Raw genomic sequence first — 15,822 nt, 5'->3', positions numbered from 1 at the left:
ATATGTAGGGTCATTGATTGGTTTGTTGATGCCTGTTAAAGTATTTCAGAGGTTATTTTATTAATTAAATGTGGACTTGATTCCTTGTAGTCAGACTGGCATGTTTTGGTTTTGATTTAGATTTGATTCAGATATGATGCATGTGTGAAGGTTGGTTTTGATATGTGCTGACATAAGGCAAGTAGGCGTATAGGCTTGTAATAATGGATGTGTTTTTACACACATGCACACACACACACGCACACACATCTCTCTCTATATATATAGATAGATAGATAGATAGATAGTAGATTGATAGATAGATAGATAGACTTAATATAATATTAAATATACATAATAGTGAATATATATACGGAAGACAATTATTCTGTTGTTCACTTCAGACTCCATTGAAAAATACATTTTCTTTGCCACTGAACTCATTTTTTATATTTGCGTCTTTCTAGTGAAAATCATTATCTTTTTCTTCAATGGATATATGCACATCAGTATTGTGTTTTGTTGTTTTCCTTGGGAATCCAAACTCTCCACCATTTCAGCCCAGGAGAGTGTAGGATCACAGACTGCATTAGGCAGAATATAGTCTGTGTTTGGATATATGAAACTGTATGTACGTAGCAGCATATAGTATATACCTATGTGTATCTGTGTCTATGCTCATGTGTATATAGAGTACTTTGCATGTTTCTGTATCTTTTTTGTGCAAGACACATACATTTTCAATCTGTGAACATGTAGTATGTGTGTATTTGTATGTATTCTCTGGGACAATAAAGGTTATCTATCTGTATTATTCCTGAATAGATTTGGCTTACATTGCAAATGGATTATTACCACCATCTACTGGAGACGCAGCTGAACTACGTCATGTGATTTGTGATTTTTCTGGCACAGACATAGTCACTGCAAGCAGGTTGAACTGGTTTGAAAAAGTAAAAATAAAGCTGGGAGGATGTGGCAAGAATAAATCTGACGCACACAAATACTCAAACAGAAGAGTTTTCTGATTTAATGCTCAGTGTTTTTTAAGTATAACCTGGATGGGAGTTAGGACAGTAAGAATCGTTTACTGACAAATTTATTGTAATTAATGTGATATTCTGCTGACAGGGGTGATCCCTTGAGGTTTATGGTGTAATACTGTGAGAAATCAGTCCAGCTTGTTTCTGTAAAGCGGTAGCTCCAGCATGAATGTGTCAGAGGAGACAGAGGACGGCGTCTCTGATTCTGAGGTCACTGCGTTTCAGCAACATGACAGCCACTCCAGAGATATGAGGTAAGATGGACTTTTCTAACTCTTTATGACAGTTCACCATCTCAGAACTGTCAAATTAACTTGTTTGTGTTGTGTTAAAGCCCAGTGAGACAAGAGAGAGCAGACCCACCTGGACCCAGCTGTGTGTTCACGAAGAGTGACCACTGGAAGGCTATTCGGTTCAAGGGACAACGCCATTCTGATCAGCAGCTGTAAGAATTTAATGATGATTTTGTACTTTTCCCTGCTGTATGTTTGTTGTGTAGCAGTCCATAATGTAGCACTGATATCTTTTTATCAGGCATTATGTCTGATCCTCTGCCCCATTCTCCTGAATACAATATCTCAAGAACTCCTCAAGGGAATTTCTTCAAATTTGGCACAAACGTCCACTTGGACTCAAGGATAAATTAATTAGATTTTGGTGGTCAAGGGTCAAGGTCACAGTGACCTTATATCCATCTGACTCTTTTGAACGTAATCTTTTAAGATGACCTTGAGGAAGTTTCCTCATATTGTGTCTACATGGACTCAAGAATGAACTGATTAGATTTTGGTGATGGACAGTCAAAGGACAAGGTCACGTGACCTCAAAAAACGTGCTTTTGGCAATGACTCATGAATTCATATGATATGACAAAATTTCACACAAATGTCTTATACGATAAAATGATGAAATGTTGACATTTATGGCCAAAATGTCAAAGGCACCACTGGAAAAAAACATTCATAAAAATAATAATTAGTCCACTTAGCCATCTGACAGTACTCAATCAAGCTTCTGCAGCAGGTAACTGAACAGTAGCGTATATAATGTATGTCTGGCAAGCTTACTGTACAATTTGCAAGTTGAATATTTATGTTTTGTTGAAGGCAAATGGAACAGGAGAGACCAGCCACATCTGTATGCATCTTGGTGTCCATGAGAAATTTGCAGTCTAAGGAGGAGCCTTTGTGTTTCAAGGATGGAGCCCACTGTGATAAGCAAATGTAATCAATTTAGAAACAATTGTATGTCTATGTGTCACTGCGTAATTTTACTGGCACTCACTTTGAGGTCAAGACATATGAGTTCAAGTCAGTATCTATAGATTTATGTATATATATATATATACAAATATATTAAAAACAGTCAGGACCACACCTTCAAAGCTGCTTTTAGCTTTGCAAGACAAGTTCATTTACACAGCATATTTTGTACAAGGAGGCAATTTGGAGTTCTTTACATAAAAAGGAATGGACTATAGAAAGTAAGAAGCATGAAATGAATAAAAATGATAAATTACACAAAGTCACTACGTGTTTAAGTCAGAGCACAATTATCAGTCACAATTAAAAGGTACACCTAAACGACTCAAGATTTTTTAAAAGTAGCCAGAGATGGGGCACATCTAAGATCTTCTGGGAAATTATTCCAGCTTTGTGTAGCATAATAGTAACTTTATTTGTATTGCACAGTTCATACAGCATGTGCAACTCAAAGTGCTTTATGTAATAGGAGTAAGAGTAAGAAAATGCATATAAAGGACAGTAAGACAATACAAATATACAATCTAACACATGTACACAAAAAGTGAATATAGCTCCACCCTGTTTTGTTTTAAAAACCTGTTGGAACCCAATTCAGGAAAAACTTTCTTAATATGTAATTTATCTTGTGTGCACAATAAAATGATCAGAAATTAGCCTCAGTCCAAATGTGAAATATTGTACTGTGTTTTAGTTTTTTCACAGTTTCTTGAAGCGATGTTGATTCGGGCATGGTTATCCCCGATCCATATCATGTAATATGGATAAAGCCAATCAAAAGTTCAGTCAGCTGTCAGTTGGTACTAATTTAACATGCCAAACTGAAATCTCTCAATGCTCCTTTTAATAGGCTGTGTTTGGAAACACTCACTCTGTGCCAGAGGCACAAAGTGGATTGTTGGTAAATTCAGAGTGCTGTTGGAATTTACCACTCAGTTATCCAGAGCAGTGCACTCTGGGAGTGTCAGAGTGCACTCTGGGCAGTCTATCTGGGGAGAAGTAGCAGCAAAGAGCCGAATGGAGTGAATGTGTATGAACTTAACCGTTAACTCATGTAGAAACAGAACGCTCCGTGGCTTTGAAAAGCAGCTCTCTCATGTTAGTGTAGAGCGTCAGATTGGATTTAGGAAAGCAGCCAGAGTCAGAGGGCTGGAACAGATAGAGTGTGCCACACCCACTCTGCTTTGCTCCATGGCTGTCGTGGAGACAAAGAACAGTTGACAAAGGCGGGATCCAAGGAGGTGTCAATCAAAACATGACCTGCCATGCCCACACAGTCTGGAGCAAAGCTATTTTCTTCAAAATGAGCTGTTTTCAACTTGGTTTTCTAATAGCTGGGAACACTTTTTTTTCACTTCGATTTTTGTAGATACTTAACGAGACACTCAACATTGATATAATATGAGCATTGTTACTATTTCAAGTCACATTTCCAGGGGCTTTGAATTTTGAAGTCATTATTTAAAAAAAAAAAAAAAACCCAGTGCGAACAGTACAAGAAAATTGTTGACCAGAATTACACCATAATGACGCGTGTCATCTGTTAAAGACACCTATGAGCAGGTAGCCCTGTTGTATGTAAATGCAAATCAGTTCTGCACTGGGCAGACATGCTAAGTCAGAGTCAAGCCAAGCCAGTACCTGTATATGGAAAAGACAACTCTGATCAAGTTTATCTAATCACGACAGCAGTAGATTCTCACAAAACTACCCCCCAATCCCAGTCGAACCTCACACATTCCCACCCATTTATACTCCATTTAATCTCTTCAGACTCTCATAACAGCCCCCTCATACTTTCAGGTGTTTGTTGAGTCGGCTCAGGGCATCCTCTACGATGTCCAGCTCATGCCGAATGTCTTTCACCATGCTATTGATGCTGCTGGTGTCCTTTAGGACGTCCACACTCTGGGTGTAGGGGTCGTAGCGGACTGTAAATGGACGCCAAATAGTCTTGGCAAACTCTCTGTAAACACAGCAAAGTCATTTATATCAGTGGCCCAGTTAAACTTTTCAATCATCTCTTAACACTGTAGCTGCACAATCACTCAACTGAAGTTTTGTGTGTAATCAGTCAACAATTAAAAAACCTCATCTAAAAGAGAAAAGTGAAATTGTAAAATCAAGTATAATCAAGTATCAAATCAAGCATTTACCCTTGAACACATGAGAAAATTGGTGTGATTTCTTTTAAAAACATGGGGGAAAAGTCGGTGAGCAACTTGGAATAGTTAAATGTTATACCTTTTTTTTAAAGCTTGGAGAAACAGGGGATGTCAAGGAGAAAAAAATGTCATTTTTACATATTTAAAATTCTATACATTTCTAAAGCACTTTTTAAAAAATCCCTTTTCATTTGTTATGTCATTTTTTCAAATACATATTTAATTTTCAGGTTATTTCCTGTACTTTTTTTTTACTAATTTCATGCTAATATTTGAGTCATTTCTTCTCTCATTGCTTATTGCCTTCCTCCCACATTTTTGAAAGAAATGGAGCCAAAGTGCTCAGGAGTTAAAGGGTTAATTTCCTAAAATATATCAACCCAAACAACAACATTATGCAAATATAGTGTGGACACCAAAACACAATGGAGCTACAGCCAGGAGGTCATTAGCCTAGCTTAGCATCAGGAATGAAATAATGGGGAAACAGCTAGCCTGGCTCTGTTCAGACTTAAAAATTACACCTAAAAAATTTAGCACATCTATTTATCAGTTCACAAACAGTCTTGTAAAAAAAATAATTAAAAAAGGTGGTGCAACAGTTCCTTTTCAACCAACAGCTAGTGGCAGTAAGTTTGAAAAGAGCAGACAAAGCTGCTTCTCTTTGCTTTCTCTCTTTTGCTCTAAGATAAGGTGGTTACCTTCTGCTTTGAGCCATATACAGTATGCATATACATTTCATTTAACTCTACAAAGAAAAGCAAATGTTGAAACTTTGGCCATGTCAAACAGTGTTGGGTAATGTCTACTGGTTAGAGAATGGATTTTACCTACATTATCAAGGGAAGGATGCATTTGACTAATTCTTAATAATAAGAAATCTAACAAACACACCCCTTCCAAGAGGTGGTTGCATGAGCTGCTGTTCTTGCTTCAGCTTGAGAAAATTAGACATACTTTGAACGGATACTTTTTTTTTTTTAAATATGGTCTCCATACATTGATCAATTAATCATGTAAAGGGACTGACTCTTTTATATTCCATGCAGTCTCACAGGGGATTTCTTTTTGTGTAGACATTGCAAATTTAATTATTACGTATATATTGGACACCCGTCTCTTTTTTTTTATGTGCTGTTGATCTCAAGTGAGGTAGGGAGGGATAAGGAATGCGTATACTGTAAGCCTGTTTGTGTATAATGTTTACATATCTGTATATCACAACTGTTTGTTCATTTGTATGTGTGTTTGCATAAGCGAAAAAGTTCTTTAAATAAAGTTATTTTTAAAAAAGGGGGAAAATGCATCGAAAAAACATAATTCTACTGACCTCATTTTGTTCTTGGCTTCCTCAAAACTCTCAGAAATGAAGTAAACGTCTTGGAACGTTGTTATTAAGCACTCCTGATTACAGGTCACCACGGGGTCAAATGGAAGGATATGGGCTTTGCCAGACAAAGCATGCTGATAGAAGAAAGAGATATATTGTAGACACATTAATATTGAGGAACAGTCCTGCTTTTCCTGGTTGGTTTAAGAAACTGCATGTGACTTTGTCTGACTGCATGTGAATGCTCAACATGTTCTTACTCCCAGCTTATTATATACGGCAGCTTGTTCAGCAGCCCTACACTATAAATGATGCTCTAGCTAGACCTCTACAGTTAGTTTTGGACATGTCAGTTTCTGTATCAATGGCTACTCATTACATGAGCCGCGACCCAGCCCTGGATAAGTGGAAGAAAATGGATGGATGGATACATGAGTCTTTTCAGAGTAAGCTGTCATGTTCTCAGAAAACACTGGTTTTGCCACCAAAGTGACTTTATGTAAAGTGGACAAAACTACGATGCTAGGATTAGAAAAAATGCTAATGGTTAAAATAAAAATAAGCATGACTGTTAATAAAGTTACATGTAAATGAATCAATATTTTATGTGAAATAAGTGACTTGACCACTTATGTCTTGTGACATCAACTAAGTGATGTTGTTTTCAAGAAAATCAAAACTGAATTTTGCTCACAAAAAGAACACGAACAGTGGTCTCCTGGGTAAAAGTCCTGTGCTTGTTTGACCCATCCACCACCCCAACACAACTTTTTTCCTCTTTATGTCAATTGCTCTGAGCATCTAATATTGCATTGGATGGGTTTCTCTGGAGTTGGTCAAAGGCCTGTTGCATCTCATACAGGTTCTAAAGGATGCCTTGTGTGCTGGTATGAGATGCCTGGGGCCACTGATCAAGGTGCCATAGTTGACACCCTGGGGATGAGAATGGGTTGGGATGCTGTAACAGCAATCTGGATTAGCACAGAATAGTCAAGTCAAGTCAGTTTTATTTATAAAGCCCATTATCACAAAACCCAGTTTACCTCAGAGGGCTTTACAGCATACAACATCCCTCTGCCCTTAGGAAAAGCCAATTGTTTTGCCTTTCCAAAAAATATTCCACTAAATGGTAAAAGGTAGAAAAGGCAAACTTCAAATGTCCTCTTAACATCTCTTGCTGTCTTTTAAGTCATTCATAAATGGCCAGATTTTCACCAAACTTTGTTGAAATCTTTATTTTTTTACGTATATGTAAGACAACCTAAGTATGTGCATACAAACAATACAAACAGACAATGAGTGCAGAAGATGAATGTGTTCTGTATAAAAATGTGTTACCTTGAGTTCACTGATGGAGGAGAGGAGTCCAGCTCCATAGGCCCGTAGCCTGCCGTCCTGCTTACATAGACCAAACTCCACTGTGAAGAAATAACACTGCAACAAAATAGGTTGTATCTTTGGTATCTCCTTTTTATACACAGTCTGAGAATGTGAGTAATAGATAACACTTAAAAAAAAACTTAAGATCATCATTGTTATTGAAATGTTGATATGATACGTATTTTTGGTTAAGTATCCTTGTTTGCAATGCCAACATTTTGTTCTTGTGCTGCACTAAAGTAAATCCATGCAAATTCAACCTAACTTCGAGTTCAACTTTGGTGAACTTTGACACACAAGCTGTGCTGCTGATCAATAGAAAGGTGTTTCACAATATAATAATCAGCTGCTCAACAGTGTTGCATCTGAAGGGATGTTGTGCTATAATAAATAGAGACATAAGCAGCCAATGGTTCTTCAGTATGTGTGGACAATGTTTTGATCTCCTGTTTGTTTTTTGCCAAATAACTTTTTCTGTAACAAATACTATAAAAGATATTAGTGTGTGTGTGTGTGTGTGTGTGTGTGTGTGTGTGTGTGTGTGTGTGTGGGTGTGTGTGTGTTTATTTCCTCACTGTGGCCAGTTTCTGTACAGCATCATCACAAGCTCCCAGCGATGCCAGACCAATCTCTTGAGAGAACTGGGCAAAGCTGGGCTCAGCCAGCAGAGGAACATGACCCAGCAGCTCATGGCACGTGTCTCTGCAACAAACACACATTTGAGAAGGCAAACATAGCCACTGCTTTTCTGAAAAAATCATAGGAAAAAAAACTGTGAAATGAACTGACATGAATGTCTTGTGTGCGAGCATGTGCGTACTCACGGTTCAGGTGTATACAAAGGCTCAGAGCTGTGGCGGACATACTGAGTGCAGTGGAACACTCTGAAGGCCAGGCCCGCAAGAAAATCTCTGGGGGAGAGGTAGCCCGCTACAGGCCGAATGATGAAGCCAGAGCGCTCTACACACACACACACACACACACACACACACACACACACACACAGCCTGTCTGTTTCTTTGGTAGAGATAAGGTGAATACTTTTGACAGCAAAGTTTTTGAATTACTATATGCAGAAAAAATGGGCCTCATGTAAGAATTTGATTTCTGAGTAAGAATATTTTATGGGGATGACATGCTATTGGCATTAACCCTTAGGGTTTTTGTCCACAGAGTGATACGAGTGTGTGTAATATAAACTGCTGCTCAGGGTATTTCAGGCTTAAGCTCTCAACTTTGGTAGTTGCTGTTTGTATCATGTTTGCTGAGACACTCAGAATTAGAAAAGATTTAAACAGTTACCCTTTAGGAAGTGTGAGACGTCCTCCAGCTGGGGGATGTTGTCCTCACTGTAGTTACAGTATTTGCTCAGCAAAGGAAGATTCTTCAGGTGCTCCTTGCAGGCATGGCTAGGGTACAGCTTGTTGAGCTCCCTGAATACCACACCCCATGTACGCACCTCCTCTGCTGTGAAGTCTATACGAGCAATTGGCTCGCCACTGAAAAAAAAACAGGGAGAGTTGGTAAGCTTGCTAACATCAATATAAAATATGACTTTAAGAGATCAAATAAAAACATGGGAGAGAGAAAGTGATTGCACCGTTGACCAACAATAACCTGGTCTTTAGTCAGAATGGCGCAATATTTTCCTGCTATTTAAAGGGCACATGATTATAAATACTTATTTGATTATTATTATAAATCTTTTCTTTTTTTAAAATCCTTGATTCTATTATCGTGTTTTTTTTCATTCTCTTGCCCTTTCTTTACATTTCTCAATACTATTGAAATCCTTTAGTGTGGTTTGGTAGTTGTTAATTTATTTTATGGAATGACAGTTTTGTGCAGATGATGCATATACATAACTGGAATGTAGTAGACATGGTTGGAGGTTGTCTGTTTCCCTAAATGTGTTTTTTGATTTTTTTAAAAATTTTTTGGTCTTTACTGACTGTTACAGTTAAGTAACATGGTCCTCTCCTCAAGATCAAATGGCGCATTTCATTTGTTTCTAATTTTGTTTAAAAAACAAAATTTAATTGAAAAAATTTCACTTGTTCAATTTTGAAATACGTCACCTGAGTCAATTGTATAAATTAAGGCAATATAAAACCATTTGCATTACAGGCAAAGAAACAATTGAACTTACAGTTTGTAGCTCATAGCCAAATCGGCAAAATATTTCCTTCTTTTACGGTACATGTTGTCTTTAAATCCCTGCAAAAACAGAAACACAATCAAAGTTTACACTTTCATGAATTCCTTATAATAAAAGTACACAAACTGTCATAGCTACTCTGTTACCGCTGGGTCTGTCCTACATACCGGATGATCAGCATCTAACTCAGAGCCATACATCAAAACCCTGTTACCACACAGATCCAAATCAGAGATCTTCTTAGGGAACCAGGGCACACCAGCCAGATCTGAAATACAATTCAGGTGCAATTCAGTAAGAAATCTGCTTGTACCTCATAGGTTTTTGCTTCTGTGTATAATTATGTGAATTAGACTTGAACCACGTACACTATTAATTGCTTTATATGTTTAAAGCAATTACTGCTTAATATTACTCAATAATGTTGCAATCTGCCAACCTCCCCTCATCATGTTTTTAGTTTGGCTTTTAATTTTACTATTAGTCTGCTTCACAGTTTTACTACTTCCTATAAAAAATTATTTTTCTTTCACATATCAATTTATTATTTTACTTTGCGCTGTTATCCTTTCTTTTACCTCTTATTTACATGTATTTATCTTTTATTATTACTATTATCATTTTTATTTGTTCGGTGGTTGATTTATTTTTATTTGTAGGTTTTATCCTGCCCCTGGTGTTTTCTCACTTATGGTAGCATTTCCTCAGTCCCTGTTTTAATAAGAACTGTTTTTCTTTTTGTTTTTTGTGTTTTCATTCACATTGAGAGAGAGAGAGAGAGAGTGGAGGGGGGTTATTATATGAAGCACTTTGTGTAACAGTTTGTTTGTATGAAAAGAACTATACAAATAAAGTCTGATTGATTGATTGATTGATTGATTGATACATTTTCTTATTGTAAATCAGTACGTCAAAAGTGAACTGTGGCCTACCGTCAACAGGCAGAGTGAAGTTCTCAAATGGAATAATCTCAACAATATCAGCATGCCTCCTCAGCAGCTGAGTCAGCTCCTTGAGCTGTTCATGCTCACTGTCACAATTCACAAAGATCTCAAAGTCGGAATTCCTTCGTTTGGACTTGCGGGACTCGATATGAACAAGGTTGACATGTTTTTCCTGCACATACATAACAAACGGACAACAACAGATGAGAAAAAAAGGAACGTGCAAAAAAACTTTCAAACAAAGTTCTCCAGAGAAGATCAATTTAACAAAAAAGTTCCAGTAATTCTAAATTCAAGATGAGAGAGCATGCTTTGACAATAATCCTTGAATACTCACCTGGAAAAGCTTCAGCGCCTTGACAAGATCACCTACTTCATTTTTCAGTGAGAAGACGATGGTTACAGCGCCTTTCTCAGAGCCAGTGGATCTTCCAGTGGAGATGCTCCTATTATCCTGCTTCTCATCAAATTTCGTCAGCGTCACCTTTAAAAAAGTATACATACTGTATGCATCAGTGATTTAGCCTGAAATAAACATATTCTTCAATGCTTACTGACCTACAGATCCCAGCAGTATTTATATTGTTTTGATGGCTATTGTTCTGTAGAAAATATATCCTCCATCAAACTGCTCACAGCAAGATCTGTGGATTATCTTGAGTGAATTATCTTTTTCAAATGTATTTTTTGTCACTTTTTCTTGCCTTCATGAACACTGCAATCATCTATAGCTAGTTAATTGGAGGTTCCCGAAAACAGCCAAAAGAAAATTGGTGATGCAGCTTTTGTCAGTTATGCCCCAAAGATCTGGAACACACTGCCTGTAGATATCAGAGAAGTTGCCTCACTAAATATTTTTTAAAAGAAAACTAAAAACGAATTTCTTCACCTTAGCCTTTAATAAGCATTGACTTAACTGCTTTGCATTTTGCTTTGCATTTACACACTGCTGCACCTCTTTAAATGTTGTATTTTCCTTTATCTTATGCATTTTACACACTCTATTTTTAGCCTCATTTTTGATAACAATGTCTGCGGGTTTTATCTCATTTATTTCATTTTCCATCTTATGCATTCTGTGCATTCAATTTTTATTCTTATTTTATCATGCTTTTACTAGTATTATCAAGTGGGTTTTATCCATTGTTGTTGTTATTCTATTCTGATCTTATCTTATTTTTACATGCAGGTTTTATTATGTCTTTACGTCTTCTGTGTCTTTTGAAGCACTTGTTGCATGTAGTTTCCTTCTTGTAAAGCACTTTTGGCTGCATTTCGTGTATGAATGGTGCTATGCAAATAAAAATTATCATTATTATTATTATTATTATTATTATTATTATTATTATTATTATTATTATTATTATTATTGTTATTGTTATTGTTATTGTTATTATTATTATTATATTCATTTTTTAAATCTTTTTATATATAATTTTCTGGTATTTGTCTTGTACTTTTTACTCATTTCTAGCACTTTTTTGTAAAATTTCTTTAGTGTTAAGTTCTTTTATTCTACTAAAGGGGTTAAGAAGGCAGACATCTTTTAGGTTAATATCTCCAACACTCGACAAGTCACACCAAAATAATCTAGATTGATAAATAGCACTACAGGAAAAATGTGTATTTTTTTACATACAACACAAACATCATTTGTCACTTACTTCTCTGTTGAGCTGCTTCTCCTCATAAGCAGATTTCACTGAGTCAAAGGACCTTCCTCTGCGTGGCCCCTGTTCTTCAGACTTCTTGGCATACATGCCTGTCTCTGGATCAGAAGCAGAAGTGTAATTATTTCGCAGTAAAGTTGTTTGTTCTGCAGAAGTTACAGCTTAGCCTGCAACTGGATGACAGTTCTCTGAAATAGCAGCCTCTCTCAGCAGCTCAAGACTTTGAGATCAGCTCCAGTGCGAGTTTCTAGGTGCACTGTCTCACAGAGCAGTGCTGCAGGGTTTATGAAGCTGTATTGGGGAGGGGGGGGCTGATGATTCATATGGCCCGACAAACACGCACCACATAATAATGTAGCAACAGTGCAAGATGCAGTCACAAAATGTTACAGCCGTGTAGCGGAGATCACAGTGAAGGCTGAGTTTGACGAAGGGTATCGTCCAAGCAATAATGGTGCGGGAGGTACAGAGAAGAGGCCACTGGGACAGTATATCAATCAAAATGGGTGACATCTCCAACACTCAGCAACTCACACAAAAACAGTCCATACTGATCAATAGTACTACAGGTAAGAGGAAAAATTTGTTTTTGAATTTTCAACTGTCCCTGTTCCTTTAACTAGAAGGTTTTCTAACACCTAGTTTTAGGAGGTTAAACTTGGCAAGTTCATCTTGAGAGCTGAAATGCAACTATTGTGCGACAAAATAATCAGTGGTCAGTGGTCCTGGTATGCATTTGCCTTGTTGTTTCTAAAATTGTTTATATTTTAACAAACTGGCAACCTATTATTAATGAAACCATTAGCTCATGAGCTCTTTAAAAGGATAACTTTACTGTTCCAAAAATTTGATCAGCCTTTTTTTTATTTTTATGTGTGGTATGAATTCATGTTGCTTTTTAAATTAATTCCAGTCTCTATGAAGCATGCTGAAAGGCTTAGAGATCTTTGATTTTACTACAGAGGGATTACTACAGGGATGATGTTTTTCTGCAGGCCAGTGTGGAAGTAAGCGTCGCCCTGGTTCCCTTGTCAAAAAAAAGCTATGGGATTTTTCTATTGAATTTGGGCTTACAGCAGAAAATAAACTCTGTGGCAAACAAATGTGTATAACACATTTTGTTTAGCAAGATAATATTTACAAATGAACACAACTGAGGAATGGGTCCACCGATACCAATAATTCTGAGAGTAAACCTGTATCAAATAATTATTAGAATAAGTTGGGCTCCGCTACATGGTCAGTCCAAGTGGTGAAGTTTTTGCGTGTAAAAAAGAAGCAGTTATATTCAAATTTAAAGTGATAGGCTACTACATATTTATTATTCACAATATGAAAAGCGAAAATAAAACCAAGCCCATTTAGAGCATTCCATGACTCAAAATATGAAATTCATGAATCATGAATTTCAGTTGCATTTTTTTAATCAATTAATGTTATGTTATTAATTAAATCTATAGAAAAATGTTTATGAAATGTTTAGAAAAAAACTGGCCCCAGGCCAGACTTACTTGCCAATCCCTAGCCTACATTTTAAGACCATACTGCGACCTCACTGTCTTGTGTAAAATATTACTTGGAAATGCCATCATAAAGTTACTTGGGCTGACCTAAATAAGCACTGAGCCTATGTGTGATTAATGTAATTATCAGAATTGTTATTTAGCTTACATTTAGGCCATGATTTCCCTGTTCATGATCTTTCTACTGTGTCCTGTATTGTGCAGCAATTTGAAAAGTCTGTTTAAATGTGAAAGCTGTTAATTAATCAGAATAACACAGTGGTGGATGGCGCGCATTCTCCGAAACTCCGACACCAGCGGAGAGCACACACTCCAAAACTCCAACACCCAGCAGAGAGCACATATTCTCCGAAATGCTGACTCTGCTGTGTATGTATCTAAAAGTATAAATGAATCAATCAATTTCTTAAATTAACCTTTAATTATGTTGTGGCTTGCCATCTAATTGTTTAGAAAAAAATTGGCCCGAGGCCAAACTTAGCTTACTTGCCGATCCCTGCTTTAAGGGGTCCTACATTATAAATCTGACTCCGCACAAAAAACTATAAATGCATCTAAATCAATAATGTTGCAAGTCTTTGACATTTCCAAGACTGTGATTTTAAAAAAATCCGCCAACCTCCCCTCATTTATTATATAGAAAATAACTTTTTTTTTTTGTGTGTGTGTGTGTGTGTGTTTTTTGTTGTTTTTTTGTTCATGAAAAGCAGTGACATCATGTAATCAAACTTGCATAAGGGTTAAAGTCCTGAAAATAAATAAATGTTTGGTAGTTTTGATCAGGACCGAAGTGGATGAAAAGACTTAACCCCAAAAAGTGGAAAAAAAAAAAATCAATCTGTAATATTTTCATAGCAGTTTTTGGAAGTGGACATGTTTGTCCTTAGTGGCTTTAACGGGTCCGAAATTATAAATCTGACTCTGGACAAAAAATTATAAATGCATTAAAATCAATGTTGCTGCTAATCTTCACCATATGCAGAATGGGGTTAAAAAGAAATCCCCCAATCTCTCCTCATTTATCATATTGAAAATAATTCATTTTTTGTTTTGTTTTTTCATCAAAAACAACAGTGACATCATGTATTCAAACTGCCATTAAAGGATTAAAATCCCAACAATGTTTAACAATTTGATAGTTTTGATTAGGACTGAAGTTGATTAAAAGATTTAAGCCAAAAAAAGGGAAAAACAGATTTATATATAGTATTTTTATGAAAAGTTTTGGAGTGGACATTTTTGTCCTTAATGGCCTTAAGTGGTTGTAAATTAAAGTGATACCAGAGGGCTAACCAAAAACCCAAAAATCTTGCTGACTGAATACTGGAATGCTAACTCATTTCTGAGAACTCTATCACTCAATTTTTGCAAACTGTATATTTTGTTTTATTTTATGCTGAGCTATTCATTCTGATGGAAATGTTAACTGTGTGACTGTCACTTAATTAGTTGTCTTTATACTTACTGTTACCAAGGTAGCTGTTATACATAAATATAACAGCTTTAGTGGGTGACTCAAATGACTGCATGGTGTGTTAATGGTGTTGCTCTAACGATCCCCCAACATGTTTATAAGTTTTTGCCATCAGTATGCACATTAGGGGTGAAATTAATGAGGTTTGGAAAAACTGATTAATGAGTGAATCAGATAGTCTCTTAGGTTCTACGTTCTTCACATCAGACGTGCATATAACCTACATCGTTTTATTTATGTGCACCTTGGTCCATAGTTACTGAGGATGTGGCTTGGTGATTGGCCTCACACGGTGAATGTGGGTGTCTGACGCTGGTGGTGAGAAAGCACAGGAATGACGTATGATTTGTATCACTGGCAGAGGGGGTAGGCCACACAGATTTACCTGCTTGTAAGTCTAGTTCTTTTTTCTTTTCTTTTTATTTGGCTGACTCACTAGAAGTGTGTTTCTCCGTGTTTATAGCACAGTTGACACATATGCATTACATTTTCACCCCACAAATTATTTAACCCTTTTAAACTGGGCAAACTGGCTTGATTTCGCTCAAAAACATTGGGAAAAGGGGATGAACAACAAAAGAAGAAATAACGCAAAAAACTGAGCAAGAGATAAGTAGACAGTATATGAAAATTAACTGAAATGTACAAAAAATAAAAAATAAAATAATAATAATAATAAATTAATTATCAATTAATTAAAATGAAAAATGAATTATTCTTATTATTATTATTATTATTATTATTATTATTATTATCATTATTATTATTATACAAAGTAATATAATAATAACATTAAGAAGAAGAAGAGGAAGAAGAATTAAAAAAAAATTAAAGGTTAAAAAAATAAACAAGGAAATGACCTGGAAAAGGTGTTTAAAAAAGTATGATAATTTT

At 36.2% G+C, this 15,822-nt stretch overlaps 1 protein-coding gene and 1 long non-coding RNA gene across 2 annotated transcripts in view; one reads left to right on the top strand and one right to left on the bottom strand.

The window, feature by feature from the left end:
- The first annotated feature begins 946 nt into the window (after positions 1 to 946).
- Positions 947 to 2,946, top strand: LOC148190467 (uncharacterized). The gene is made up of 3 exons (XR_015777276.1): positions 947 to 1,276; positions 1,357 to 1,467; positions 2,129 to 2,946. It is a non-coding gene; the product is annotated as an uncharacterized LOC148190467 (long non-coding RNA).
- A 73-nt stretch (positions 2,947 to 3,019) lies between these two features.
- LOC121943098 (tryptophan 5-hydroxylase 1-like) overlaps positions 3,020 to 15,822 on the bottom strand; it is a 30,059-nt gene continuing 17,256 nt past the window's right edge. Inside the window, exons 2-12 of the mRNA XM_042486497.2 lie at positions 11,926 to 12,029; positions 10,599 to 10,745; positions 10,250 to 10,433; positions 9,485 to 9,585; positions 9,309 to 9,376; positions 8,462 to 8,658; positions 7,984 to 8,119; positions 7,735 to 7,861; positions 7,118 to 7,213; positions 5,780 to 5,913; positions 3,020 to 4,250 (exon numbers count right to left, since the gene is read on the bottom strand). Of these exons, the coding sequence (XP_042342431.2) occupies positions 4,076 to 4,250; positions 5,780 to 5,913; positions 7,118 to 7,213; positions 7,735 to 7,861; positions 7,984 to 8,119; positions 8,462 to 8,658; positions 9,309 to 9,376; positions 9,485 to 9,585; positions 10,250 to 10,433; positions 10,599 to 10,745; positions 11,926 to 12,021 (1,461 nt within the window). The 5' untranslated portion in view covers positions 12,022 to 12,029 and the 3' untranslated portion in view covers positions 3,020 to 4,075. The remainder of the gene's footprint in view (positions 4,251 to 5,779; positions 5,914 to 7,117; positions 7,214 to 7,734; positions 7,862 to 7,983; positions 8,120 to 8,461; positions 8,659 to 9,308; positions 9,377 to 9,484; positions 9,586 to 10,249; positions 10,434 to 10,598; positions 10,746 to 11,925; positions 12,030 to 15,822) is intronic.

Source organism: Plectropomus leopardus, chromosome 1 (assembly GCF_026936395.1).
Source record: "Plectropomus leopardus strain MGB_pleo_1.0 chromosome 1, ASM2693639v1, whole genome shotgun sequence".
Classification (NCBI taxonomy): domain Eukaryota; kingdom Metazoa; phylum Chordata; class Actinopteri; order Perciformes; family Serranidae; genus Plectropomus; species Plectropomus leopardus.
This window is presented reverse-complemented; position numbering and strand designations above follow the sequence as displayed.